Source organism: Canis lupus, chromosome 5 (assembly GCF_048164855.1).
Source record: "Canis lupus baileyi chromosome 5, mCanLup2.hap1, whole genome shotgun sequence".
NCBI lineage: Eukaryota > Metazoa > Chordata > Mammalia > Carnivora > Canidae > Canis > Canis lupus.
The window spans coordinates 75,039,325-75,067,180 of record NC_132842.1 but is presented as its reverse complement, the minus strand read 5'-3'; the positions used below and the strand labels follow the sequence as shown (position 1 = coordinate 75,067,180).

The 27,856-nt window shown below is 54.3% G+C and overlaps 1 protein-coding gene across 3 annotated transcripts; it reads left to right on the top strand.

Annotated features, from left to right (window-relative positions):
- On the top strand, positions 1-23,713 carry LDLRAP1 (low density lipoprotein receptor adaptor protein 1). Of its 3 annotated transcripts, none has more exons than XM_072827750.1 (9): positions 1-192; positions 8,840-8,982; positions 9,800-9,912; positions 12,115-12,229; positions 17,465-17,537; positions 17,897-17,983; positions 18,541-18,671; positions 20,113-20,147; positions 21,670-23,713. In XM_072827750.1, exons 1-9 carry the CDS (start codon positions 105-107, stop codon positions 21,812-21,814), a joined length of 930 nt encoding a protein of 309 aa, XP_072683851.1. In that variant the 5' UTR covers positions 1-104; the 3' UTR covers positions 21,815-23,713. The 3 variants fall into 3 exon arrangements, with proteins under 3 accessions (XP_072683851.1, XP_072683853.1, XP_072683852.1); XM_072827751.1 differs by having other exon boundaries at positions 8-192; positions 20,116-20,147; XM_072827752.1 differs by lacking the exons at positions 20,113-20,147; positions 21,670-23,713 and adding an exon at positions 19,668-20,094 and having other exon boundaries at positions 6-192.
- Positions 23,714-27,856: the final 4,143 nt, after the last annotated feature.

Below are 27,856 nucleotides of genomic sequence, written 5' to 3'. Positions count from 1 at the left end.
GCGGAGCTCGCGCCGCGGGGGGAGGAGCGCGGAGCCCGCGAGCCGCGCGGCCCCGGCGGAAAGTTTTCCCTGACGGAGTTTTGGCGGCGGCGGCCGGAGCGGCCATGGACGCGCTCAAGTCCGCCGGGCGGGCGCTGATCCGGAGCCCCAGCCTCGCCAAGCAGAGCTGGGGGGGCGGCGGCCGGCATCGCAGTGAGTGTGAGCGGGCGCGCCGGGCCGGGCGGGGGTCGGGCGGCGCCGACCGGCCTCCCGCGGGCGCCGGGGGCGGAGGCCCGGTCCGGCCCTGCGGGGCGGGAGGTCGCCCGGGGTCACGTCGGGCTCCGGCTCCGGGGCGCGCTCGGGGCGGCGGGGCGGCGGGGGGGGCGGAGCCCGGGCGCCCCAGGTGCGGGCGGCGAGTCGGCGGGGCCGCAGGTGAGGGCGAGGGCAGCTGGCGCCGCGCCGCGCCGCTCGGGGGACGGGGAGGTGCCCGCGGAGCCCCGGGGCTCCCCCGCGCCCGCCTCCCGCCGCCACCGCCCCGTGAGGCCGCCTTTGACTCGCCGTCGCCCGGGAACCGACCCAGGGGTGCGAGCGGGGTTGGCAGGTACCTGCTTGAGGTTGGGGGCGAGGCTCGGCCCGGGGTCTCAGGGTGTCCGGAGCGCAGCGCCCCCTCCTCCTCCCGCGTCCAGGTGGCAGGGTGGCTAGTTTTGAAGCCTGTTTTCTCCCGCACTTTCCCCCTCGGGCTTCCAAAGCCCCCGGGCGCCCAAGCGAGTGGCAGACTCGCCGCCACCTCTGCCTCTCCCGAGGGTGTCTGGGAGGCGCCCCCTCCCTGCTCTCTCCGTCTCAAATTACTCCCAGGGAACCCGTCACCTGGCACCTTCTTCCCCTGAGGCCTGAGAAACCCAGCCCAGGTCTGTTTTGTTTTTGTTTTTGTTTTTTTCTCCGGGAGAAAGGGAGTGGATTGCCTGGAGTCCCAGAGGCCTTCCTGGGCGGTGGGGAGCCCGACCAGGACTTGTGGACACTCCCACCTCCCACTCCTGTCGAGCACCTGGGGCTCCAGGTTCTCCTCGCACCTAGAAACCATTGACACTACAGTCACACCCCACCCCCCTTCCTCCTCTCCTGGGCTCCGCGGGGAGCCCGAGTTCTCAGTGCCAGCGTGTCTGGGCCTAGGAAGCCCGCCCTGCCCCTCCCCTCCCTCTTGCCCCAGTGTGCTGTTGCAGCCGTAGCCACCTCCTAAACCAAGGCTGGCACTGGGAACAGGGACTGGTGCCTGCTGGTGGGGATGGGGTCGGAGACCCATCAGGGCTGGTTTGGGCCAGCCGGGGGATGCACCACCTCCCCCATTTATTGGCCCTCTAAATAGCCCTTTTAAGTATTTTTGGGATTTGACTGGGACTTTTGAGAATAATGGTTTGTTCCAGTGGAGGAACCCTGCAGTTTTCTCCTGGGATGAGGGAGGAAGAGGGTGCTGGGCAAGGGAAGAAAGCTTAGAAGCCTCTGATTCTGAGGAAAGGGGAGAGGTAGGCACCATGGATGGTGGAAAAGAGTTTCTCCTGCTGCCCTGATCCCGAACAAGTCATTCTTCTTTTTGATCCTCAGTTTCCTCACCTGCAAAATGGGGATAAAGAATTCTAACCTGACAGGGGTGTTGAGAAAGTTAGTGATAATGCTTCCTCCTTACAACCAATTGATAGTTTCCCTCTGTCCGGCTCCCACTTCCTGTCATGTGGACCTTCAACATGATGACTCCTGTGGTGAAACAAGTTTTGGGGGCCCAGAGAAAAGGAGAGGAGAACGCCCTCCCCTGCAGATCCCCAGAAAGCCCAGAGTGCTGTCTTGAGCTTTCTAGAATCTTCATCTGTCCCTTGTCGTTGTCACTTCCCTTATCTTTAAGTTGTAAATAGCGATAGTACCCAGCTCAGATTTTTTTTTTCTTTTTTTTTTTTTGTGAGGATTAAATGAAATAGTGTTTTGCCTGGAATAGCAAAGGGATTCAATAAACAGTAACTCCTGCTTTTGTCACTTTATATTTTACACAGTTTTTGCTTCTCTCATTTCATTTGCTCCTTTGAAGTAACGGCAGGGATTCTTATCAGACCCGTGTCAGAGATAAAAGACCTGAGGTGTCAGGCTCTAACACAGCTTCTTAGACGCAGCACCCCACATCCCCAGCCCAGGGGTCTAATCCCCGTACCCCCTGCACTCCGGCCACAGGAAGAGCTGGGCAGGCCCCATTTTAGGTTCGGCTGACAACCCCTGAGAACAGTGGTGGCCACAGGGTAGAGAGGGAAGCTGTGGGGTGTGTCTGGGCTGAAGATGCTGAGAAGGTTTGGCTTGAGATGGTGTTCTGGCCACCTGGAACTGAGACCTGTGGTTGACTTTTAGGGCTAAAATGAAGCCAGTGGAGTTAAGGTTACACTTGACACCTGCTATCAGCTTTGAGCCTCAGCTGGGATTAGCACGATCGTTGTTTTATTTGTGGAGAAACTGAAGCCCAAAGAAGGGAGGCAGCTTGGTTGAGGTCACACAGCAAGCTAGAACCCCAGGCTTTTTTTGGATGGAACCTCATGACCACCTGTCTCCCGGCGGGTCGGGAGTTGGAAGGAGAACTGTCTCCCTTTCCCACACATGTCTTCCCCATCTCTTCAGGAGCCATAAATATTTAATCTCAGTCCCTAGTCAGAGATTTTCCTTTCTTCCAACTGCCTGAAAATTGACTCACCCTGACCACTCAGATCCCTTCTTGGAAAGAAGGGTCTCTCTGATCCTCAGGTTGCTTCCAGGTTGTCCAAGGACTCAGCAGGTAAAAAAATATGCAAGGTACAAGTTCCAGGAACGCTAGAGTCGGAGACTCTGTCTGTACTTAATTATAATATTCACAATAAAACATAGTGCAAATAAGCCCCCAGGTCATAATACTTATTGATCACAAACTGTGTGTCACACACTGATAGGTACTGGAGAGTGTGGTGAACAAGTCAGTCTGTCTGGAGGAGGCAGACAGAAGGACCAGGGTTCAAATGAAAGGTGTGGTGATAAATAGTGGTGACGCCATGAAGAAGGATAAAGTGGGCTGAGGAAATGGCGGGGACCTTTCTTAGAGTAGTATCTTGCTTTGGGTTCTAGAAGGCAGGTGCTGAGAGAAGGATCTGAGTGCAGATAAAATCTATTTGGAAAGAGATCCCAGGAAATCTTTCTAGGAGAAGTGAGAGGGGAAGAGAGTCCAAAAAGTGGACAGTATGAAGCCAGTCACCAGCATGGGTGACCAGAGTGCCATCCCTTGGGATGCACTTTGGGAGCTTTGGGAGGCAGTAGAGAATGTGCTCTTCGGGTATTCTGTTTGAGGGGCAGTTCTTGGCAGTGGCGGGTTCAGGGATGGGAGTCCTTAATGCCCCAATGAGCATGGGCATTGACACCTCCGGCAGCCAGAGCTGCAGGCAGAGGTGGCATGTGTGGAAATGGTGTGTACTGAGGGGATGGCAGTGGGGCACTGAGCGTCCGTGCAGGCAGTCAGGAAGAGCCTCTCCAAGAAGGTGACTTGGAGCACATGTGAGGGAGGGAGGGAGGAACCTGGGAAGAGCCTTCCAGCCAGAGGGAACAGCAGGTGCAGGGGACGTTGAACTGGAGGCCGGGGCACTGCTTCTCACAGGTCTGGCGGCCGAGGGAGGCATATGTGCCTTGAAGGAGTCAGGTCATCCCCTGCTCACCCTGTTCAGGCAAGCATGCAGGACACGATGCCCATCCCTTTGTGTGATCCTGACCCCTGCTTCACACGGGAAGGAGCTCGGTGGGTTGCGGGAGTGGGCGAATGGCATGGGGCTGTGGGAGGCAAAGACCAGCATTGTCAATTATGAGTCATGGCCAGACTCCTCCGAGCCTCTTCATCTGTAAAGTGGGAATCCTAATATATCCTTGCCTCTCCTCAAAAATATTGTAAATGGCTGCGTGCACATTCAAGCTCTTAGCCCTCGACCCTGGGTAATGACAGTAGCTCACACTTCAGTGGCCCTCAGTATGTGCCAGGCATGGTTCTAAGCCCACCTCGGGTGTGAACTCATTTCATCCTCACAACAACCTTGTGCGGTGGACAAGCTTCTTGTCGCAATTTTTAAGTGAGGAAACGGAGGACCAGGGAGGTGGATGGAGTGCCTGAACCCCATAGCCCATCTCCAGACCCCATAGTTTTAACCTTTACAAGCATGTTTTTCTCTTACAGAGTAAGTAGCCATCCAGGAAATGAGAGCTTACGCTATCATCATTTTTTAATTATTTTCTTTTGATAATCTTAACAACTTCTGAATTTGCCTGGCACTTCTTACATGATGAACCTGTTTCTGATGATGTTCTTGAGGAACTGAACCCATTTGTCAGAGACTGTGGCCTTAGAGAAGCAGCTACATTCCAGGTCATGCCAGGGCTCGGGTTGCCTTCTCAGATGTTACTCTGTGGCTTCTGAGGCCACCTCCCCACCAGACTAGAAAAGGCTGGAGGCCAGGACCCTTGGATGGTCCCCCTGGCCCATGGGTTTGGCTATAACTTTGATGTTCCAGACACCAGCCAGGCTGGGTCTCCTGGGCAGCCAAAGGGGCACAGGGCACCCTGCCCAGCTCCAAACCCTGGGCAGGGGGCCTTAATGAGGAAAGAATACACGTTTGCTGCCGCGGGTTAAACTGGGCATATGGTCCGTCCCCAGCTAACTGTGACAGCAGGTCATCTGTAAAATTGCTAAGTTAAAATAGCGCAGTCATTACCCACCACAGGACCAAAAATAACCAGGACCGGAACAGGGCTGTGGACTCAGGCCTGTGTTTGCCTGAGGGCCTCTGGGAGCTCTTCCCAAAGCCCCGGGCTCCTCCTAGGAAGGAGCATGTGGCCGCCAGCCTGAGATGGATGGTGAGCAGACACAAACTCTGCATTTGTCATACTGAGTGCTCTTTGGTGCAGGTTTCTTCAGGGAGGGTGTGGGCACCAGAGACCTTATGAGTCATGCCCAGAAGGACAGTATAGGAGGGGGAGACAGATTTCCCTCCCTAGAGGGGAAGGAGGATCTTGCTGGGCCGGGAGGATAGGGTAATGGGAAGGAGGAAAAGGACGAGGCCGAGCCGTAACACTGGACAGGAGTGCACCTTCTTCTATTCCTGGGGGAGACACACATGAACAAGAGTCCTTCAAGAGGAAGACACATGGTAGGCAGCTGCTGGCTGTGAGTGATGTGGCTGGAGAAGGAAGAGAAGGAAATCCATGCTCTAGAGAGGCACAGCGACCCTCTGACAGAGGGCCTCATCAGGAGGCGTGACCAAGGGCGGGGTCCTGTGCTAAGTACATTACGTTTTATTACCTCATTATCTCATCAAAGGGTCAAAACAGCAGCCCTGTGAGCCTGAGACTGTTGTTTCCCGCATATTATTGGAAGAGAAAACTGAGGGTCAGGGAAGGTAATGAATTTGCTCAAGATCATTCAAACAATGTCAGAATTGGGATTCTAGGATTAAGAGCTTTGCTCTTAACAGCCAGGCTATCCTGCCTTCAAGAAGGCTGCCTGGATGAGGCTAAATGCAAGGGGTTTCAATCAAATAAAGGAAAGGGCATTTCTGATAGAAGGAACTCCTTAAGCAAAGCTACAGAAGTGGGAAAGAAGAAGAGACTCTACATGGTTGCAGCTTCTGCTGTGTGTGCTCAGGTGCGTGTGAATGAGTATGTGCATGCAGGGATATTGTGGGAGAGAAGACTGGGACACCTGTGACTCCCCAGTAGTCATTGCCTGTAGTCAGAATTGCCTCTAGTGGGTTGGGGTGTGTGTGTGGGAGTGAAGCTCTGCTTTGTGGGATCTTACCCAAGTCCCATCCCTCCCTGGGCCTCAGTTTCGTCATCTGTCATGTGAGGAGTTGGGGCAGAGGGTCTCCAAGGCTGATGAGTGGTAACCAGTCTACCAGGGCCCTCATGAAAGAGGCCGCAGAATAGGGGAGGGGTCAGGCCAGAAAAGGAAGAATGCAGAATATGCTAAGCATTTCAGAGGTCAGGGAGGACTGGGGATTGTTTTGACAGCAAAGAGGTCATCTGTGACCTTGGCAAGCTTTGGCCCTTTGGAATAGAAGGAACGGAAGTGGCTTTGGAGAGGGGCCAACTGAACCAGAGGAAATGGGGTAGTGGGGACACGAAAATGGCAGAGAGGAAGGATGCTTGCTGTAGGGCAGGGATGGATAATTAGATGAAGGAGGCCACCCCTGATTGATTGGTATTGCCTGCCTGGAGCCTTATATGGAGAAACAGTCCAAAGCCGTAAATCAGAGGGAATAGAGCTGCAATCGATTAGCAATGTCTGTCAAGGACATTAGCGATAGGCATTGCAGCATGTAGTTTAGATGCATCTGGGGTTGAGAGTGGTAGTTTGAGTACCCACTGAGGGGAAGCCTCAGGAATTAGGAATTGTGGGAAGAAGTATCTCTGGCTTTAGGAACTTCTTTCTGACCTTTTGCTAAAATCAAGGTAGTTTGCCTCATGAGAAGATTATATGGGCTACTGGTCAGGAGCTTGGGCTTTATTTACAGTCAGACAACAACTAATGTGACAAGTTACTTGTCCTTTGACTCTCCCTTCCCTCCTATGAAACAGAAATGAAAGAATGTGTGCCTGCAAAGTACTGTAATGTTAGAAGTAATGGTAAGAGCTGCTTTGTTATTGTTGTTTTTGTTGCTCGCTAGCTCTGTTCTGCACTGGTAATATGGTGGTGTTTGGTTTCTTTGAGAGCAAGGCTCAGATGTGATTTTCACCGGGACCCATCCCAGAACTGGGACACCTCAGGGACTTTCTGATTCTTTTTTGGAGGATCAAGTGAAGTAGGCTCGTGATTGATATAGCAGTGGATAGGGTCACTTTGAGGGTCTTCTCAGTGGGGGCTGGGCCTCATGTTGGGTCGGTGGCCCAAGTTCAAGGGCTAGAGAGCAATGGGCTGGAGATTGGAGCTAAGGATGGGGTTTGAGACATTGCAAGGCTGAAAGAACCCTTGGAGTTGTCCAGGTCATTTCTTCACTCAGCAAATACTGAGTGCCAACTACATGCCAGACTCTGGATGACCAGTCAACAAGTCCCTGCTCACCTGGATCTCAAACGGGGACTGGGTACACCCGTAAGTTCTTTAAAACAGCCCTCACCCAACATACGTGCATTATTTTTCAGAGGAGGAAGTAGTTTCAGAAAGGGACAGTGGCTTGTTCAAGTCAAAGCCAGAGAGGTGTGGGTATACAAGGCTCCTTCTGACTGGTGCAGAGGGAGGTAGAGCTCCGGGAGGAGTAGAACTCCCAAGACAGTTGCTAGGAGGGGCAGCATGGGCCAGACAAGGGAGAGGGGCCCAGTGCTGCCACCTGGACCCAATAGTGCAGGACCCTCAGAATCAGGCTGTGCCAGCTCAGAACCTCAGCTGCCCTGGCACCATTGATGCCCACTCCTAAGCTTTCTTCCTGTGGCTCTTCCATTACAGCCACTGAGGGCCTCTGGAGGAGCACAAGATTCTCTCCACTCCTCTCTCAGAAAATGGTCCAGGGAAGCTGGCCCTGGCCGTGGTGGCCCCTGGAAACTGGTTCCTCTATGGATCCTGCCCTATCCAAGATTGTGTGCAGCTAAAGAGCAGTTTCCTCCTCTTCAAAGTACAATCCTAGTACCTCCTACACTGCAGCATCGGAGAAAGGATAATAAAGGACAGGCAAAGGGCCTTGACAGGCAGGAGCATGGGGTGTTCATTGTCTTGGTGATCGGTCTTGGAAGGGTCCTTAGAGACCTTTCTTCCGCTTCTGGCTTCATTGCTTCCAGCTGAATGATCTGGGGAGGGATCCTGGGGTTGTTCAAACCACTGATGAAAACCACACATGCCCTCCTGCCTGCTCAGGGCCCTCTCTCATGTGGATGAATGAGGCAGGGGCTTTCCAACTCTCTCTCTCTCCATCTGTTTCCCTACCCAGTGAGCTGGGCTCTTTCTCCCATTTCCCAACCTTCCTGATCTCTGTCATGGCCAGAGTTTTCAGAGGACCTTTCCATGTGCCTTGCTCTGTGTCATTGCTTCAGCATTACTGTCTTAGAGAGGGGAAGGGACTTCCCCAACATGTGCAGGTGGTGGGAAGCAGAGCTGGATTCAGGAAGCCTTCATAGGATGTCATTTGAGCAATCACCTCTCCCATTGCCCGACCCTATCACCACCTCTTTCCTGGTCCCCCTCCTCCCTGCCTCTTCCTCTCTAGGGCTGTGCAGATGGAGGGCAGCAGAGCAGGCTGGGGCCCTGGGAGCCACCCAGGTTTGAGTGGGAACCTGGGAGGCTCACCCAGGTTGAGCCTAACTCCCAACCTTTTACTCACTGTATGTGGTCTTTGTCTGATGACTTTGCATCTCTGAGCCTCAGTTTCCTATTTCCTAATCTATAAAGTGAGGATAACATCCATGTCACAGGACTGTGCAGAAGATTCAGTAAAAAAAAAAAAAAAAAAAAAAAAAAAGCATGGTTTGCTCTCAGCAAGCATTAGTGTTGAAGTTGAATTTGGGCTTTGAACTTGAAAATATGGGTTCGGATCTTGGCTCTTATACTTGGCTGGCTCTGTGGACTTGGTTGTGTGATTTTATCTCCCCAGGCCTCAGTGTCTTTGTAAGTGGGTATGATAAAAGTGTCTATCTCATAGATTGTCGTAAGACTTAATGAGGCTATTTTATATAAGGTTTCTTAGCGTGGTTCTTGGTGAGTACTGGAAAATGTTTGTTCTTTATTATAGGTAAAAATAATGGTAGATAGACGAACCCGAATGCCCCTTGCTACGTCTTCCCTAGGAAGTGGGGGCTGGGAGGACAGGGTCTGAGGACCTGTCTTCTTCCTGCCCAGAGCTGCCAGAGAACTGGACAGACACTCGGGAGACACTGCTCGAGGGAATGCTCTTCAGCCTCAAGTACCTGGGCATGACGCTGGTGGAGCAGCCCAAGGGTGAGGAGCTGTCAGCTGCTGCTGTCAAGAGGATTGTGGCCACGGTGAGCCCCAGGCAGGGTGGGGGAGCCATGAGCCAAGGGCCAGCTTCTTGAGGTACCACTCATCCCCTGCTTATTACCCTGATTGGATTCATCTGAGCTGTTCCTGCCCCTGAGTTCTCTTGCATCCAGCTTAGGGACTCTGGTAGAGGGGAGCCACTGGGCTTGTGGGGTCAGGGTCAGTGTCCTCCTCTCCAGCTCTTGTGGCCATGGCCTCTTCCAGCCTCCCCTCCTCCAACTCAGGTCCCCTGCCTAAGGGTTGGTGACTTAGTGCCAAGCTGTTACCCAATCACTTGCCCTCTGGCTTGAGGGACAGGGTAACCCACCAGAGACCAGCTGTCCCCCGTCCCTAGTCCCTAGCTCCCCATCCTGAGTAAGCATGGCCCTAGAAGTACACCTTCCTTGGTGGCCTTGGAGCCCTCCACACAGACCTTCACACGTGTAGTGGGTGGAGTGGGGAGTCCCCAGGAGTGATCCTGCTGGGTTGTGATAGCCCTGTCAGTGCTCAGAGTCTGCGGTCTCTCCTGTGTGTCCTGGGGCAGGTCCTTTAACCTCTGAGTCCATTTCCCCCAGGAGAAGCTCTGTTGCCTATAAGGATGACTCAAGGTCCAGTGCCTGGCAGACAGCAGGTGCTCTGTGAGCAGCTGCCCTGAGTTTATTACAGGAGAGTGCGGACTTCCATCCTCCCCAGAGTGTCTGCTGTCTCTACATTGAGGCCTCACTGGGGCCCCGAGTCTGGGGCTTGGACAAGCTAGGTGCAGTCCATGAGATAGGTCCCAAGTGGGGCACGCAGGCTTCTCTGACCCACATCTACCCCAAGGCCAAGGCTAGCGGGAAGAAGCTGCAGAAAGTGACTCTCAAGGTGTCGCCACGGGGGATTATCCTGACCGACAACATCACCAACCAGCTCATTGAGAACGTGTCCATTTACAGGTATGCTCAGCATTGCCCACATTCACTCTGCCACTTGGGTTAGTGGTGCAGGGGCTGGAGTTGGGGGGGGGGGGGTCACCCTTTCTGAATCCAGGCTCCAGCACTTTCCTTCTGGTTGACCTTGGGGCCTCAGTTTCCTTGTGTGTCTGTGCAGTTGGAAACAGATGCTGCCTCCTTGTGCTGTTAGGAAGTGCTGAGTGCACAGTGCCTGGCTGTCAGTGGGCACTTGGTAGAAGGCAGTTGCTGCTGTCATTATTTCTAGTTGAAGTAGGCAGCTGAGCTCTAGTCAGGGCTAGGGCCCCCTCCCTACTGCCCCTCCCGAGGCGGGCTGCTGAGTCAGGCTTGGAGCAGAGCGCTGCCCAGTCTCTGCCTTTTTCTTCCACTGTGAATGCAGCAGCTCAGCTCTGAACATGTGGCCAGGCATTCAGGGAGGCCTCAAGGCAGAGTCTGAGGCCAGAGTGGGGATGGTATGGGGGTGGGCACTGTTTTCAAGGAAGCAGAGCCCAGCCCTTGAAACCTCAAGCTCTCTCCGTTCCCTCCCTTGGCTGGTCAGTTGTAGGATTTCAGTGCTGGAAGGGACAGTCCATTTTACAGACAGAGAAGCTGAGGCTCGGGGAGTTGCCCAAGGCCCCACAGTGAGGTAGTAGCTGAGGTGGGACCAGGGCACCAAGGCTGGAGTTCTGTCCAGTGGGCACCCAGCTGCTGGGCATCCCTCCACCCTCTTGCTTTGTTTCCAAGCACTGGCTCAATCCACTGGAGCACAAGCCAGTACTGGAGAGGTGAGGGGTGGGGGTGGGCGGGGTTTGGTCTTAGAGTTTCTGGCTGGTGTCTTCCTCTCACCTTCCTGATTGTGCCTGCCTCCTTTAACTAGGGGAGGGCTCACACCCAGCCCTTGCTGGCAGGGAGGACATGGAGGGCAAGAAATAGGAGGGAGGGTATAATATTTCCCAAGAAGGCAGAGAAGGAGGGGCCTGCCTGAGGGGACCCAGCAAGGCCTGCCCCAGGGAGGTGGCAGGAGGCTGGATTCCCTGGGATGGCGAAGAGGTAGCTGCTGGCCTGGGGGTCTTAAGTGGTGCTGATCCCTTTGTTCATGGCTGTGATAGGAGCTGGGGCCACACTGGGGGAAGGAGTTAGCTGAGCTCCTGTCCCACCTCTGGGCTGCCAGTCCCCCCCCCCCCCCCTCTCTTTTTAAAGATTTTATTTATTCATGAAACACACACACACACACACACACACACACACACACACACACAGAGGCAGAGACATAGGCAGAGGGAGAAGCAGGCTCCATGCAGGGAGCCTGATGTGGGACTTGATCCTGGGACTCTGGGATCACTCCCTGTGCCAAAGGCAGATGCTCAAGAGTTGAGCCACCCAGGCGTCCCATCTCCTAATTGAGATTCCCAGGCTGAGCAGCCAGCAGGGAAGGAGCAAATGAGGGGGCATGGGGGCACGTGTTCCACCAAGAGGGGATTGCTGTGTATCCCTCCTGGTTTGGCTGGGGCTCCCAGTCCAGTCATCTTCACACACTCACCCTGCTCCCAGCTCCTCCACCTCTGACCACAGCTCTGGGACAATTTGCCAGCAGTGTCAGTCACACTGGGAGAGAGGGCCTAGAGCTCCTCCAACCTCTGGGCAGGGGCATGGATGGAGGGCAGGGAGGGAAGGCCTGGTGAAGGGCATCGGTGGGCAGGGTGGTGTCCTGCTTCCCCTTCCGTCTGGTCAGCCCAGACCCTTAAGGGTAGCCTGACAGTGGTTATAGCCTCTGGAATCCACAGGTGAGTACAGTTCTCAGCTCTGCCACTAGCTTGGTGGTCTGAGACCATTAGCTTCAGTTTTCTCGTCTGCAAAGTGGGGACAATTATAGAACCTGTTGGAGGGCAGCTCTGAGAATTAAGTGAAGTCATATCTAAAATGTTGCCTGGGATGCAGGAAGGGCATAGCCATTACCATTTTGGAGTATGGCTCAGTAAAGAGGGGAAGTACCCTGTCTTTCCCTGCATTCCTTCTTGCCTAGCCTGGGTGCCCCCCATCGATGGCCCAGAATGCCAGTCCCAGAGGCCAAAGCCATCTCCAGAGTCTCCCCCTGGTGGAGTAGGATGGCTGGCTCTCAGGGACTCAGGGGAGATGCCCTATGGGGCACCCCAGATGTGGGCAGGCCCCTGTGCCAGGTTTGGTGACACTTCCCCTGTTGTCTTTCAGGATCTCCTATTGCACAGCAGACAAGATGCACGACAAAGTGTTTGCCTACATTGCACAGAGCCAGCACAACGAGAATCTCGAGTGCCATGCCTTCCTCTGCACCAAACGGAAAATGGTCAGTGGGGAGGGCCTGGGTCCCTGGCAGGCTCTGGCCTTGCCTCAGCAGCCCTGCCCTTGGGGGGAGGCAGGACCCAGAGGTGATGTCACTTAATAGGAAGTATGAAATTCCTGGGAACCCCACGTGGATGGTGAGAGCACCAAGTAAGGCTGCAGTCACTGGGCAGTCTGTCATTGTGGGCTGCCCTGGCTGGCTAGCCTGGCCTGTGGGCGGTGGCAAGCCAACATGGGGTCGGGGGAGTCTCTCCTGTCAGTAGTATGGTCTGAGGGTTTGGACCCTTGTAGGAATTAGTCCTTGGAGCCTGGTGATCAGAGAACCCAGGGGAAGGGCAAGGGGACTGGCTCTCTGTGACCAGAGTGGGGAGGGAAATGGCCATTTTGGGGTACCTACCATGTGCCTCTTTCAGTGATGGATTTTAAGGGATCTTCTGTTTAGTCCTCACAGCTCTGTGAGGTGGCAGCTGCTACTGTCTTCACTGTTTTTATTTTTAATGAGGAAACAGACTCACAGAGGTCAGCTGTCTTGCTGAAGATGACACAGCTGCCCAGGCAGAGCGAGGGTTTAAACCCATGTTTCTCCCCCTCCCTGCATGACCTCGGGAGCCCCGAGCTCCTTACCCCATTTCCAGGCTGCCTCCTCGCCACATCCAGCTGAGACAAGTGGGACCTCTGTGGTCTCTGCATTTTGTCTTGAACTTGGGGACCAGCAGCCAGAGTGAGTCCACTTTTATGTTGAGGCTTTCACTTTGGAGGCCCCAAGGTCTGAGCATCTGCTCTGTGAGGAAATTCCTGACATTTATTGGTTTAGTGTTGGCTCCTGTTAACCGCTGTGTGGAGCCCAAAGCCCTACTCACCATGCCCTATGGTCCTCCGAACCAAGGAGACAGGATCCTCTCTCCTCTCATCAAGGACACGCACTCTTACATGGCCCCCAGGCTTGCTGTCCCCATCGGGGCCTGCTTGAAATATGGTATTGGTTTCCTAGAGCTGCTGTAAGAAATTACCACAAATTTAGTGGTTTAAAACAATCCAAATTTATTCTCCTATGGTTCTGGAGGTCAGAAGTCTAAAGTGGGTCAGCAGAGTTGTGATCTTTTTGTAGGCTCCAGAGGAGAATACATTTTCTTGCCTTTTTACAAGTTTCTAGAGACCACCATTCCCTGGTTCCTAGCTCTTTCTTCAACCTGACGGCCAGCAGTGCAGTACTAGACTAGAAGAGTCTTCCTCCCGCTTCCATTGTCACTGGCTCTGACCTTCCTGCCTCCTCTCTCTTAAAAGGCTCCCGTGGCTGGGCCTCCTAGGTAATCCAGGATAACCCTCATCTCAAAATCCTTAACTTAGTCACATTTGGGAAGTTTCCTTTGCCATTCTAGCTAACACTCATGGGTTCTGGGGATTAGGATGTGGACATCTTTGGGGGCTATGATTCAGCCTCCCACACAGGTCTTTTGGAGAGAGCATTACAGGACGAGACAGATTAGGGGTCTGATCCTGGCTGATATGCTGTGTGATTATGGATAAGACCCTGCCCTTCTCTGGGCTGCTTGCCCATCAGCAGAATGAAGAGGGCACCTCATTGACCTCCAGGATTGCTCTGAAAGGCCCCTTTCTTATGTGTACCTTGTTTCTTTCCTGTAGACTCGGTGTCGCCAGCCACTCACCCAAGGCCTCGTGATGCCCCAGGTCCCTGAGCTGCAGTGGCTTCTCCCGTGACAGCTTTGTTCTCACAGACAGTGACTCTTTGCTTTGTCTCTTATGAGGCCACACAGACTTAAAAATACAGGCTCATTATGTCCCCATTGTTTGTCTCTTCCTCCCCACTGACCAGAGCAGGCACTGGGCAGGGGCAGCTGGCCCACAGCCACTGCGGCAGAGTGTGGACCCTGGGTAGGAAGGGCTCCAGGCTCCAGTGGCTTCCTCTGGGAAGGGGAGGCAGGGGGTAAAAGAAAGCGGATGCTGGCCCAACGGCTAAAGGGAGGCCTGGTCTGGGGCCAGAGGACTTTAGACAGGCTTGAACAGAATCAGCCTGCCCCCAGGCCAAGAGGTCAGTTATTGAGGAAAACAACCTGCCCACTGCTTGGCCCTGACAGCAGGACCCTGATCCAGCAGGGGAACGGCTACCCAGGCCCTTCACTTTCCCTGGCACATTTTGCTCTGTGTCAGGAGCTGACTGGCTTGATTCTGGCCTAGCCACCCTTTCTCAGCTGGCCTTTGCCCTTCAGGGAGCCTTGGGGAAACCCTGCAGACAGCCCAGCACAGGGCAGTGTAAACAGGCCACCTATTTACTGGGCCCAAGCTGGCAGTAGCCTGGCCATGTTGGAAATCATGAGATTCTCAGGGCTTGGTGGACATTTTTGAGAAGGAGGCAGAAGGTGAAACGGGGATCTCAGGTTCTGCAACCCCCTCTGCTGCCCAGTGCCTCCACGATGTTCGCCACTGCCTGTCCGGGGCTAAGCCCCGTGCTGGGCACTGGGTACCCAGGGAATCGGCCGTAGAGATACCAACAAGAGGGTGGGAGAGAGAAGCCAGGATTCGGTAACTGGAATATAGGGGGTGGAGGTCATTAAGTCTCACTGGAGGTCAGTAAGACTTCAAGAAGAGTCAAGCTTTGAGGGCGAAGGAATAAGAGGAAGGGGGTGGTGGTAGAAGAGTGCACGTACCCCAGTGTAGGAATCAGCACGTGCAAAGACACAGGTGCAGAATTAAATGGTATGATTGGTGGTTGAGGACTCAGCTGTGACTGGAGCCGGGGTGGGTGGCCGAGGAGAGTCAGCCTGCTGGGGAAGCTCGGATTTGCATGCTGACACAGCCCTCGTTGCCTTTGGCTGGGGGCCCACTGTCTTCACGTCCCCACCCCACCCTTTCTCGGGGCTGCCTGCATAATGGAGGAGTCTGGGACCACCCAGGGAGGGGAGGAAGGGGTTCCTCTCTGGGTCGCCCACCAGTTCAACTCAGCTCAGGCAGCAAAGGCACCAGGCCTCCTTTCCCTGGTGACTCTTGTTGGGCACGACCAGGATGAGTTCCTCTACAAAGAAATACTTCCCTGGGCCCAACTGGGAGGCCTCCGCCAGCACGCAGCCTCTGGATTCTGAAGTGAAAGTGGGGTTGCCGGCTTGACGGGGGCCCAGGGTTGCAGTGCAGGTAGACCGAGAGTAAACAAGGTGGTGCCCCCTAGTTCTACCCCAGGCAGCAGAGCCATTCTCCCTTACATGGCTGTTGGCATTCCTCAGGTAATCCTTCTGTGCAGGATTTATGCTTCTGGGGCAGCAGAGCCATAAGGGACACATGGCCCGACTTGGTCTGAGGGCTAGGCTGGAATCTGGGATCCTGGGGGGTCCTGAGCTAGACTCGGCCCCTTGCAGGAGCTAACAGCCTAGTTACTGGGAACAAGCCAGAGGCATGAAACACTGGGTGAGGTGGAACCCGATTCTGATGATAAGAGACCCACAGGCTAGAGGCACTCCTAGGAGGGATAAGCATTTAGCCTGCGGAATAAGGGACGGAAGACCTCCCCGTGGGCAGCCCTGAGCAGTCCTTTCTTGTAATGCTGCCCAGATTCCTGCAGCCGCCCCAGAGAGCAGGGCCCACCCCGCTCCAAGTCCCTGCCCATCCTGGGCTTGCAGCCACATGCACACATGTGCATCTTGGGTTATATTTGGTTTACTTGCAGCTTGGGATTTCAGGGCAAAAGGGCAGGAGTGTATGCAAATGAACAAGTAGATTTATGCAAAAACAGTATCAGGTTCATGCCCCCAGATATCCTGGAGGCAAAAATAATGGTGTTTCCATCTCCCTGCCACATTAGGTGACCAGTCCTGTCTTGGGTGTATAGTGAGCTGACTCCGGCTGGTAATCAGCCCATATTTTTAGTTCATGGGCAATTCTCAATGGTAACTGGGTCTATTAAACTTGATTCAGACGTGACAGCTTAAATTGTAAACAGCTGTGAAGAGTTTCATACTTAATTACCATATTTAAGTTTTGCCATAAAGCACCCGTACTTCCATCAAAAATGTAAATGACGAGACATTCAAATGAGATTTTATACTTCGTGAAGTTTAATTGGCATGGATCAGTCAGCTTGTTTAAGGATTTTAAATTTTAAAAAAAGTTTTCAAGGCAGTAGCCACAGATTCATTTCTCAATTAAATCAAGTCGTCTGGTGGAGGGGAATGGAGTGGGTCCAAGGCTGGTTAGGCCTGAACTTGCGCACTTGAAAGAATCCGGTACTTTCTTCCCCACACCCAGGCTGTCAGAAGGAAGCTGGATGTCGCTTCCAGCTACAGCTGAGCTCTGGGGCTCCCACTCCTAGAAGCTGAGCTGTGATTAACCCTGAACTGGAAGCAGAGAGAGGAAGAGGCTGAGATGAACGTGGAGGCTGAGTGAGGCCTCTGGAGGCCTGCCCCTGGAGCCAGTGCGGTTTGGTCTGCTCTGGGGATCAGCGGTGTTTAGAACGGGTTCTTGCCTTTAGGGAGCACCCAGATGGGGTGGCACAGGAATGTGAGCTGGTGATTCTGTCATGGGCATGATGCCAGGGAGAGGTCGGTACCTGAGGGGCCTCCGTGCTGGTGACCTGACAGAGCTGGTAATATCTGAGTGGGGTTTGAAGGGGTAGATGGGAGTTCCTCAGGGGTGAAGGGCCAAGATGTGGCCCCCTCTGACAGGTGAGTTATGACACTGAATGGTTTTGGTCCCCTGCACGGGCACACATTGGCATCTTGGGTCCAGTTATAAGTCCCTCTAACAGGCATAGAGCTAACCAGAGTCTAACCTGTGCTTCTGGCTGTGGCTCATGCAGGCAGTGACCAGGCCCTTCCCAGTTCTGGCTTCTCTGTTCTCTGATTCCAAGGGCTAAGTTACTGTGTGAAGTGCTTAGGTATTGGAGTGGGGGCTTCTTGGAGGAAGTAAGCCTCCTAGTTATTTGAATATAGAGAAACCCAAAGGGAAGGGGAAAAAGTGGAAGGGAACAGCCATTGCAAATGTCAGGGCTGGAATAGAGGTGGGAACCCTGGCTGGGCTGCCGGTGGTGAGGATGTGGCCCCATCTGCCTGCAGAGGGTGTGGCCTCGTTACACCCCTAGGCTGCTTTGGTGACATGGGAGGGGCCAGAACTCTGCCTTCACCCATCTGGCAGTTCAGAGCCTTGAAGGAGCAGAGCCTCGGGGCTTGCATTTCAGACTTGCCATTACCTGCCTGACCTGCACCCCACCCCCAACCTGCTTCCTGTTTTTCAGGCCCAGGCTGTCACCCTCACAGTAGCCCAGGCCTTCAAAGTTGCCTTTGAGTTTTGGCAGGTGTCCAAGGAAGGTGAGTCTTGTTCGGGGACACCGTGGTGGATGGGGGTGGAATAGGGGAAGGCTGGTGGAGTAGAGAGGAGTGGGGAGTGGGTGGTCAAGCCCCCGGAGTTCAGGCCCCACTCCACTTCATCACCTACCTGGTTCGTGTCTGTGGACAGGCCCATTCACCTCCCTGAGTCCCAGTGTCCCCCTGTGAAGAAATGGGAACAGCCATCTCCCTTCCCCAGGGTTCTTGTGAGGGTCAGATCTGCAGTTTCTTTCCTCCCTGGTGGAGACCTACTGCCCGCACCTTGAGATTGGTTGCAGCCTGCCTCTGTCCAGCGATTGCTGGGGGCAGGAGTTCCAACACTCTGTGCTTTGGTCCCACAGAGAAGGAGAAGAGGGAGAAAGCCAGCCAGGAGGGAGGGGACCTCCTGGGCGGGGGCCTCCGAGACAGCACCCCGTCGTTGAAGAGCCGTGAGTTTTGGGCAGGGGGTGGGGCCAGAATCAGGCTGCATGATCGGGTCTGCCTTTCACCCAGAGGGCCCCAGTCCCTCCTGGGCTGGGGCAGACCCTTGGCTTCTTGTTTTTGTTTTGTTGTTAAATAAGTAATACATGTTCGTTATAGGTGAATTAGAAAATATAGATAGCGATTGCTCGTTTTGGTGCATGTTCTTACAAATATGTCTCTATGCAACTATATAAATATATGTGTACATCTCTGTGTAGGCATTTAACATCCTCTCATGTGGTCTCTTAAAAAACTTAACACCCTGTTGTGAATGTAAAAATTTTGGCCTAACACATTAACACATTAGCTGGGAAGAGGTTCTTGCCTTGTGGACAGCTGTCCAGCTGCTTCGGGAGGTGCACAGGTGGGGCTCTGGGTGGTCTGGTTTATAGGCCTGGGAAGGCCATTCCTGAGGATAGAGTCAGGACCAGGATAGCCTGGGAGGCTCCAGGATGGGGCTGGGAGATGAGGCCTGGAAATAAGAAGCTCCTCCCACTGACACACCTGACCGGACCCCTCATAGTGGTTGCCACTGGGAACCTGCTGGACTTGGAAGAGACGGCCAAGGCCCCGCTGTCCACAGTCAGCGCTAACACCACTAAAGTGGACGAGGCACCCAGGCCTCAAGCCTTGAACAATAGCAGTGTTGTCTGGGTGAGTGGTCATGTGGCCTGGGGACCCCACAGGGATCCAGCGAGCCTCAGCTTGATCTCTGGTTGAGGCCTAAGGCTGTTGTAGTGCCCAGGTCCTGGCACCCATGACTTTAGTCCTTTGGGAGGGCCAGACACAGCCCAGCAGCCCCCAGGCCCAGGGTGGGGGGCACACAATGTTCCCTTTGAACTCGGGGCTGCCTCCCCAGCAGGCTTGGCTCCCAGCACAGCTGTCTCCTCACAATGCCCAGCCTCTTGGTCTGAGCGTCCATGGCTCAGCCCACCACAGGACCAGCCAAAGGCTCCCTTGTTCTTGGCGTGGGCACGGTTTGCTCCCGACACCCCTCCCCGCTCCGCCATCTGAAGGAGGAGCCTGAAGCCTGGCGGTCAGCAGTTGGCCCCTGACTCACTCTGTGACTCAAGGCAAGCCCCCTGACCTCTCTGTGTCTCAGCTTTTTCATGCCCTCAATAAAGATGATGACCCCTGCCTGTAGCATCTCCCAGAGGAAACTAGTTTATTAAAAATTTTTAAAAATTTTTCACTTGGAAATAATTTCGGTCTTAACAAAAAAAAGCTATAAAAACAGTAAAAGCGTTCCTGTTCACCTTTCATCCAAATTCTCCCAAGTGCCAGCGTCTCACGTAACCACGTTACAGTGATCGACATCATTAACGTCAATCTGATGCTGCTAAGTAATCCAGAGGCCACAGTCACATTTCTCCACATGTATGTCCCTTTTCTGGTCTAGGATCACTTGCAGAATCACACGTTATTTTGTCGTGTCTCTTTAATTTTAAAATATCTGGAATGTTGACCTACTTGAAAAACTCAAATCCTCTTCCCTGTTGGGAGCCACCCAGCGGCCCCCTCGAGTAGGCATCAGTTGCCTGTTCTCTGCTGCCTGGGAACCACCCTTAGCACCTACCCCTCTACTCAGGGAAGCTGCAGGGAGCCCTGCCCATTGTTTTCTCACCTGAGCTCTCGGGTTCCTGCCACCAGGTATCCCTCATGAGCTTGGAATCCTGGCTCAGTTTTTGGAAGTGGATGAAAGCAAGAAAACCTTCTTCCCTGCCCCCTTTGCTCTTCAGCTTGAAAGCCATCGACTTCCTCCAGTCCAACCCCCTCACTTTACGGAAGGAAAAGCTGAGTCCCAAAGAGGAGCAGTGACTTGGCCAAGGTGTCACCTGGGTAGTGGCAGAGCTGCGAATTGCACCCACCCAGCTGCTCTTTCTCCTGTTCCACTTCCCAGGCTTGGGCCCATGGGTTGAGATGCGTGTGGCAGGGGCCAGGTGGGAGGCCTGTCTGGGCCTGTTCCCCGGCACTCACAAGACTCCTGTGCTTGTGTCTGAAGTCCTCGTAGCTTACCCGGGGCTGGGACAGGCCCTGGCTGTGAGCATAGGCTCCCCCACTGAGGGTTCATGTGTCCTGCTTTGTTTTCTCCAAGGAGCTGGATGATGGCCTGGATGAAGCATTTTCAAGGTAATGTTAGTTGGACTCCTTGTGCTGGCGTTCATGGGCTGGTCTCTGGGGTCCTTTGCCATATCTGAGAACATGAACTCTGACCTTTTCCAGAGCAAAAAAACTCCCAACTTGAATACCTCCAGGGATGGGGAACTCACTATGTGGGGTTGGCCAGGTCTGCTAAAAGGCTCTTGCTGTTGAATCAAAAACTGTTCCTAGTGGCTTCTCTACCACAGTCTGAGATGAACTCAGTACTCGCAGCTTGGGTTGATTCCCTCTTCCTACACTCGGTGTAGCCTTGTAGACCTGGCTTTTTGCAGACTTTGTTCCCTCCAGAGGCTTTGCAGTTATGGAAAGGGGCAGGGAGGAGGTGATGCTTAATTAAGCCCATGGAGCAATATATAGAGGAGGAATGTCAGGCATAGCCAGCAGATATTTTGGTCTTGCCTGAGGGTGGTGGCATTTCTCCATCTTCCCGGAGGCCCTTCCTGTAGCCATGGCTACCTTCATCTTGGGGACATGGCTTGGGGAAGGCTGGGCTGAAGAGAGCCCTGGGCAGCTCAGGGTTCTGAGCACTGGGCCTGGCCAGTCAGGTCTCCCAGTCTCCCTGGGGACCCCAGGCAGCCCCCTTCTTCCTCCCCAACCCCTCCCTGCTGGAGCCTGCTAGAAACCCCAGGGCCCAGCCAGGGCACCTGGGGTGGGGAGGTCAGCATGGGTGGCCCTTTCATGGAGGCAAAGACATTCTTTTTACCCTGTTTCACTAGCTGACTACAGCCCCCTCATTTTAGGAAAATCTTCCATTTGCTTTTTCCAGATTACTTAGGTATCTTGTGCCCTTTATTAACAACTCAAAATCAGCAAAGCATTAAACAGGAAATAACACCATCCTATAATCCCACAGCCCAGACTTTTGGGCTTAATTCATGCTAATCCTATACGTATACACTTTTTTTTCTTTTTGCCTTTATCAGCTCATGGTATTTGTATTTGGGGGTCCTCATTTTCACTTAACACTGACATATCAGGAGGTTTTCCCCAGGCTGTTAAAAACTCCTCGTAAACACCTCACTTACTGCCTCACATTCTTTTAAGGACCAGGGCTGTAATTTACTTACCTCTCCCCTATTCTTTGGATGCTTAGGTTACCTTCCTTTTTAAATTTGTGTTTTGAACAGAGTTCTAGGCAGTAGTCTGTCTGCTTCTGGCTATACCCCCTCCACCCCCCCGTATGCCCCTCCTGCCCTCACCAGCGCTCCTCTTCCTCCTCTTTCCTGGTGGAGTTGGGGCTGCTGTGGCTGCCCTGGCCTCTCTCCATGGCGGGAATGCCCCTGCCTGCCCCAGCATTTTCTGAGCCCTGTGGTCCTCCAGGGTAGACTCCGGTCCGAGGCTCTAGCTCTCCTGACATCCAGGGCTTTCTCCTCTGGCCCCTGTGTCCTAGCCTTCTCCCATCCATGCCCTCTCACTTCTGACTGGGAATGGGCGGCTCAGACCCCTGCCAGCCCCTTCCGGGGCCCTGGGCTCACACAGCTCTGCCTTCCAGGCTTGCGCAGTCTCGGACGAACCCTCAGGTCCTGGACATTGGATTGACAGCACAGGACATCCATTACGCCCAGTGCCTCTCACCTGTCGACTGGGACAAGCCTGACAGCAGCAGCACCGAGCAGGATGACCTCTTCAGCTTCTGAGGGCCCGGGCTGGCAGGACACATGACAGACCAAAGCCTCTCGTTGCGGGGTGGGCCGGCTCCAGGACCCCAGCCTCCCTCTGCTGGTTGGCAGCGCCCTCAGCCTTCGAGTCAAAGCTGCAACCAGTCAAGCAAGGGGGAAGGAGAATTTTTTTTTTTTTAGCCCCACTCTTTCTGTAAGAACTGAAGGATGCCTTGAATATTTATTCAGTGACTCCTGGTTCAACTCGGAAGCTGGTTTTGCGTCAGGCATGAGCGCAGTGTTTTAACCAGCTTTCTGCCCTCTCTCAAGCAAGCTCTGCTCTGCTGTGGGTGTCAGGACGGTGACCAAAGCATTTTTTGTCTCTCCTCTCTCTCTAAGAACCCAGATTTCCGTGGCGGCGCCCCCACCTCTGAGCACAGGAGGGCCCCGCAGCCTCAGGAGAGCGCTGTGTCCTCAAGTGTGCCTTCCACTGGGGCCCAGCAGGCCTGGGCTTGTGCTCCTGGCCCCGGGGCTCTCAGAGACAGAGGGGAGCCCCTGACCAAAGACAACATGCAGCTGGCACTTTAAAGCACGGCAGGTGAGGCCCCCAGGGGCTCCTCAATGGTGCTGCATTGCATAGAGCTTTCTGCCCTTACAGAAGGGCCCGAAGTCGCTGTGGATGGTCCCCATCAGTGCTCGGAACCAGTGGAACCGGCTGCCCACAGGTCCCCGGGGTCTGACTGCAACAGTGGGGATCATCTGTGTGTGACTGACCTCTGTCGGGGTCCCCCACCTGCCCCTTCTCCCCGAGCTGGACGGGAACGTACCCACTTGTCCTGTCTGTGTGGGTATCTCTGAGCCCCAATTCCCCATGCTTCCTGGGACTGTGTGGAGCCCAACACTGAGACCTGGTCAGGACATTTACGGAGGAGGAGACAGGCCCCAAGCCTGGAAGGGGTGGAGTGCAGAGTAGAACCGGATCTGATGCCAAAGTTGCCTCTCACCCTCGCCTCTCCTGGCTCACACCTCCTTTCTTTCTGGCTTTGTTGTCCTCCCAGGAACCAAAAACCCCAGCTATTTTCTGACCAAAATGTGTTTCATAACAAACCATCTGGTGCCTTTCCACACACAACTGGCTTGAGCCTCTGTGCCCTGCTAGTTGTCTGGCTGCCGATTTCCGTGGAAATGGAAGTGTTGATGCTAATTTGGAGGGTGAAACTAAATGAGATGCACCCCAAAGCATCGTGCTCTTCTTCCCTGACTCTCATCCCTGGATCGGGACGTGCCAGCAATAGTCTGTATCCTCTTAGTCTCCCTTCCTCCTCCCACCTCTCCTCCCCGTCCCCCTCCCTCCACCCCGGGGCTCCCAGCAAAGCTGCCAGTGATCTCTCCACCTGGAGGTGCCTCCCAGGCCTGGCTTTACTAAACTTGAGTCACCAATGATAGTTGGAGCGGGTTTCACCAGCCCAGGAAAAGCACACACCATTTCTAAGAATCTACTTCTCTAAGCACTTGAATCAGCACAAAGATAGGTGCCTGGCCGAGGAGTGGGGTGGCATTTGTAGCATCTTTATCAGAATGTGGGGATCAGTTCCTTTCCTGCCCAGCTCCTGCACCTTGCTGCCCACCCCAGACCTTGGTATTGGCCCCTGGATTTGTTACGAGGCAGCAAAGGTAGGGCCTGACACCAGCTGTTCCTGGCACAAGGGTCCAGGAGCCCTGAGAGGCCGTACAGAGAGTGTGTGTGTGTGTGTGTGTGTGTGTGTGTGTGTGTGTGTCTGAGTCCAACCTGGCCCTTGTGTGGGTCTCTTGGTGACACGCTGTTGGTGTACTCCTGTGTATCTGCAGATGAGTCTTGTGCTTTGCTTTGTGTTGCTGTAAAAGATGTTCTAATGAGGAAAAGAATAAGTAATAAAGGTTCTCTTTTTGAAATATAAAGAGCATTTGGAGGGAGTGGCCTGTGGCTGGGTGGGAACACAGTGTCGGGCAGCTCCTGCCTTTAGTGGTTGCAGTGGTAGTGACCACAGGCCAAGTCGTGGTGGGAGTAATGGTCTGTGGTCTCCTGGTAGAAGCCCAGAGGAGCCCCTTTTTACCCAGGCAATGTGGGTGTATGGCGAGATTATCCTGGGATGGCTCGGCTTACCAGCAAGCCAGTGCAGCAGGAACCCAGGTCAGGGCTGCCTGGCCAGGGGTCTGTGAATCCATGGATTGTGCATATGATGAGGTGTGGGTCTGCATGTGCATTTTTCTCGGGGAGGATGTCCATCACTTCCATCACATTCTTACCTGGGCCCCCGATGTGCATTCCTTTGGCACACTATGAGCTAAACACAGACTGGGCCTGGGACTCTAATGCTGGAGTTGGCAGTCCACAGTGGATCCAAGTGGACTCCAGACGTGTGGCTTTGGTGTGACTGGGGACCAGCGGGGGCTGGGGGAGGGAGCAGGGGATGGTGGGAAGTGTTTTGGTGACTGGGGAAACCCAAGGCCTCACTCAGGCTGTGACCCTGGATTGGTCACTTCTTTCCTATTTGGGAAAAGTTTGCAGCAAGCTCCACCCTCCCACCTCCCTGGGTTCTGTGAGACTCGGGGGGGTAACCATTATGTCATTGGTGGCTACTGAGATGGTTCAAAGTATATCTCAGAGCAAAAGGCATTTGGACCCAATACATTTAAGGAAAGTCAAAGTAAAATTGACAATAAAGGGAGCTCCCGTTAACTGAGCTCTTACTATGTACCTGGGGCTGTGCTGGACTTGATCTCATCTGAGCCCAGTGCTTTTAGCACTTTTACTGCAGCAGCACCAAGGCTAGGGAGGAAGGCAGTCACAGGCCCGCACTCTGCAGAGCCCTTGGCCAGACTCAGATCTGTGTGACCCTTGACCCCACCACGTCCTGACCTCCCTGGAGCCGCACCTGTGCTCATGCTGCCCAAGGCCTCGTCAGCCCCACGGTTCCTGCCACAGAAAGACCTCTCTCTCCAGGCTCCAGTGGGGGGTCTCTTCCAACATTTATCTCCTTGTCCTTTTTTTTTTTTTTTTTCCTTGTCCCTTTTAACAGTGATACTTAAAATATCCGGAACCCAGAGGCGGAGCCCTCTGATGTCAGGCAGACTCACTGTGAATTCTGAGTGGATCATAGATGACTAAGTAATTCTCTCCTTTCTTCTTCTCCCATAATCTGAAAAGACACCCAACAAGTTCATCTTTCGGTTTAAATCTGGCCAATGTCTTTAGTCTCCGGATGTCTCAAATTATGAATCCTGAGCACCCGCCGTCTGTTCTTTCATGCATAACAGATGAAGCCAAGAAGAACAAAGTCGCCTTTCAGATTTGACGTGACCTTCAGCTTCACTGGGTGGATGTTGAGGTCTTCTCTCCCAGGAGGAGACACCATCCCATTGAAATCTCTCTGAGGACTTCTCAGCAAGCCCAGAGAGGGCATCGGGGTGGATTCTGTGCCCTGGGTTCTGGCTTGGGGTCTGGCCTTCCTCCTCCTCCCACCCCACGGATATGGATCACAACAGGTGGCCTGTTCATTGGTTAGGACGTGGACCTTTCTCTAGTGCTTAATACATGCCAGGCCCTGTTAGGTCCTTCACACCTAATACCGGTGATAATAGTTTAACAACTGTGTTAGGAGGTGGGTGGTCCTAGGCCCATTTTCAAGATGAGACAACGGAGGGTCAGGGAGGGTGAGTGAATTGACTAAATCTTACAGCTGATAAGGAGCAAACCTGGGATTCAAACCCCAGTCTGTGTGACTCCAGTGCTTCTTTATTTCCATAGCACTAACCACTCGAGTGAAGGACAAATCCGAGCTGTGCTGCCCATGGGAGAGATGAGAGCTGCTGGCTTTTGGATGTCTCCCTGGGCAGAGTAGCAGAGCCTGGGCCACACGAGGCACCTAAAGCAGAGGCCATCTTCCAGACTGCTCCAAACACATCCTTACCAGCCCCTAACTAGGAAGCTGCTCTTTGGGGCTGCTGCTCTGGACATGCCCAATTGAGGTCTTGGAAGGGCAGGTACCCCATCAGTGCCCTGGGTTGCCCCCAGTAGACATGGCCCAGCCTGTGGCAAGCAAGGAAGGGGTGGCCAGAGTAGAGCTTTAGGGTCTCTCAGAGAGGCAAGGTTTCCTGTGGGGGTGGACTCTGTGTTGCTGGTGGTGAATGGCAGCCTCAGAGGTGCCGGAAGGGGAACACATCTCCGGGACACTGGCAGCACCTGCACGTTAGCTAGTTGAAGCTGCTGCACAGTGACTGCGCTAGTAGGCATTATAGGCCCATTTTAGAGACCATGAAATTGAGACTCACAGAGCTTATGTGACCTGCCAGCCTCCCACAGATGGTAAGAGGCAGGCCTGGCATTCAAAGCCTGTGTGTTCTCCACTGTCCAGGCATGGCTCTGCCTCTGTGTGTCACTTGGGACATTTGGACATACCCCGCTTGCTTAGGAGCTGAGCTGAGCACCCAGCACATAGGTGCTGGATCAGGTTGGCGCCTTTGCTTCCAGCCAGGACAGATGTGAGCTGTGTCACAAGTCCCGGTTGCCAAGCAACAATTCTGATTGCACCTGCTGAGCTCCCGCATGGGGTGGGACCTTGAGGGCCTGTCCTGATCTCTTTGCAGCCCAGGGGTTGTGGGTCACGGTGCCCTGGAGAGCCGGGCACGAGGTAGGTTTGCATCACACCAGGGGCACGTTGGAAGTCCGAGCTGAGGAAGCCAGCAAGGGAGAGTACAGAGGTTGGAGACTGCTCTCGTTTCCCTGAGCTCTGGGCCGCCAGGGCCTGTGTTTGAGACGCCTGTGACCCCAGGGCCCAGCGTGCACCTGGCACAGGGCGGCCGTCAGTGGCTGAAGTCAGCTGAGAACCCGCCGAGAGCACCCGGGTCAGTAGGCAAGACCAGCCTCTGTGGCACGATGTTCCCCTTTGCAGGGCATGTGTCCTGGGGCAAACCCATCCTATGGCAAACTCCCCCGGTTCCCCTGGGCTTGGTGCTCTAGGTCTCCGCCACACGGCCCAGCCAGGTTCGGTAAAACGTGTGGTCTTACTTCTCTGCCCTGACCAAAGATCTTAGTTTTCAAAATGCCTTTATTTTTTTATTTTTTTTTTAATATTTTATTTATTTACTCATGAGAGACACACAGAGGCAGAGACACAGGCAGAGGGAGAAGCAGGCTCCATGCAGGGAGCCCGATGGGGAACTCGATCCCGGGACCCCAAGATCATGCCCTGGGCCGTAGGCAGGCGCCAAACCACTGAGCCCCCCGCCCAGGGACCCCCCTCAAAATGTCTTTAAAGCAGGATTCTAGAATGTTAGTGTCAGAAGAGCCCCTAGTGGTCCTGCGCCCACCCACTGTCTACAGCTGGGACGCCGAGGCCCCGGGGGACAGGACGCCCCCAGGTTGTGTGGGCAGGTAAGCGGGGCTGCGATTCCAGCCATCGTTTTCTCCACGGGCCCCGTGCTCCGTCCTCCACCCCAGACGGAGGGAAAGCGAAGTCCCTTCCCCGCACTTGCTGCAAAGGGCCAGGAGCTTGGGGTCCGAGGGCTCGTGGGAAGTGGAAAGGATTGCAAGAAGGGCTGGAGAAGGGGTCTGGTGAACCCCAAGGCGCGGAATGACCAAGAGCAGCTGTGCCACTGAGCTGCGCACCTGACTTCCTAGTCTGGGCCTGGGTTTCCTCCCGGGGTAAGTAGGCCGATGCCGGTGTAGTCCAAGCTGGGGCGTCGTGAGGAGGGGATGAGCCAACAGATACTTCATATCCGTAGGGTGCCGAGAACCCCAGCCGCCGGGGCCGCCCTCGCGTCCTGGTCACCCTGCTCTGTGGGGGGGCGGGGCGGGGCAGGCGTGGGGCCGGCTTCACCCCCAGGGAGAGGCCTACCCCCCTTTCCCGGTGGCAAAGTTTGGGAGGAGATGAGTCCTGTCCCACCAGCTTCTACCCTGATGCCGCTCCAGCACGCACTCCGGCTTGTCCCCACCGCGAAGTGTGCCCTCTGGGAAAACTCTGGAGACTCTTGTCCATTTGGGATTCGGTCAAGGAAGCATTCCACCGTAGCAGTTTTGAGTAGGAAATAAATCCCTTGATA

Coding starts and splice junctions, on each gene's coding strand:
- LDLRAP1 (XM_072827750.1), top strand. CDS start 105: ATGGACGCGCTCAAGTCCGCCGGGCGGGCGCTGATCCGGAGCCCCAGC. Junction 193..8,839: donor GGGCGGCGGCCGGCATCGCA/GTGAGTGTGAGC, acceptor CTTCCTGCCCAG/AGCTGCCAGAGAACTGGACA. Junction 9,913..12,114: donor GAGAACGTGTCCATTTACAG/GTATGCTCAGCA, acceptor GTTGTCTTTCAG/GATCTCCTATTGCACAGCAG.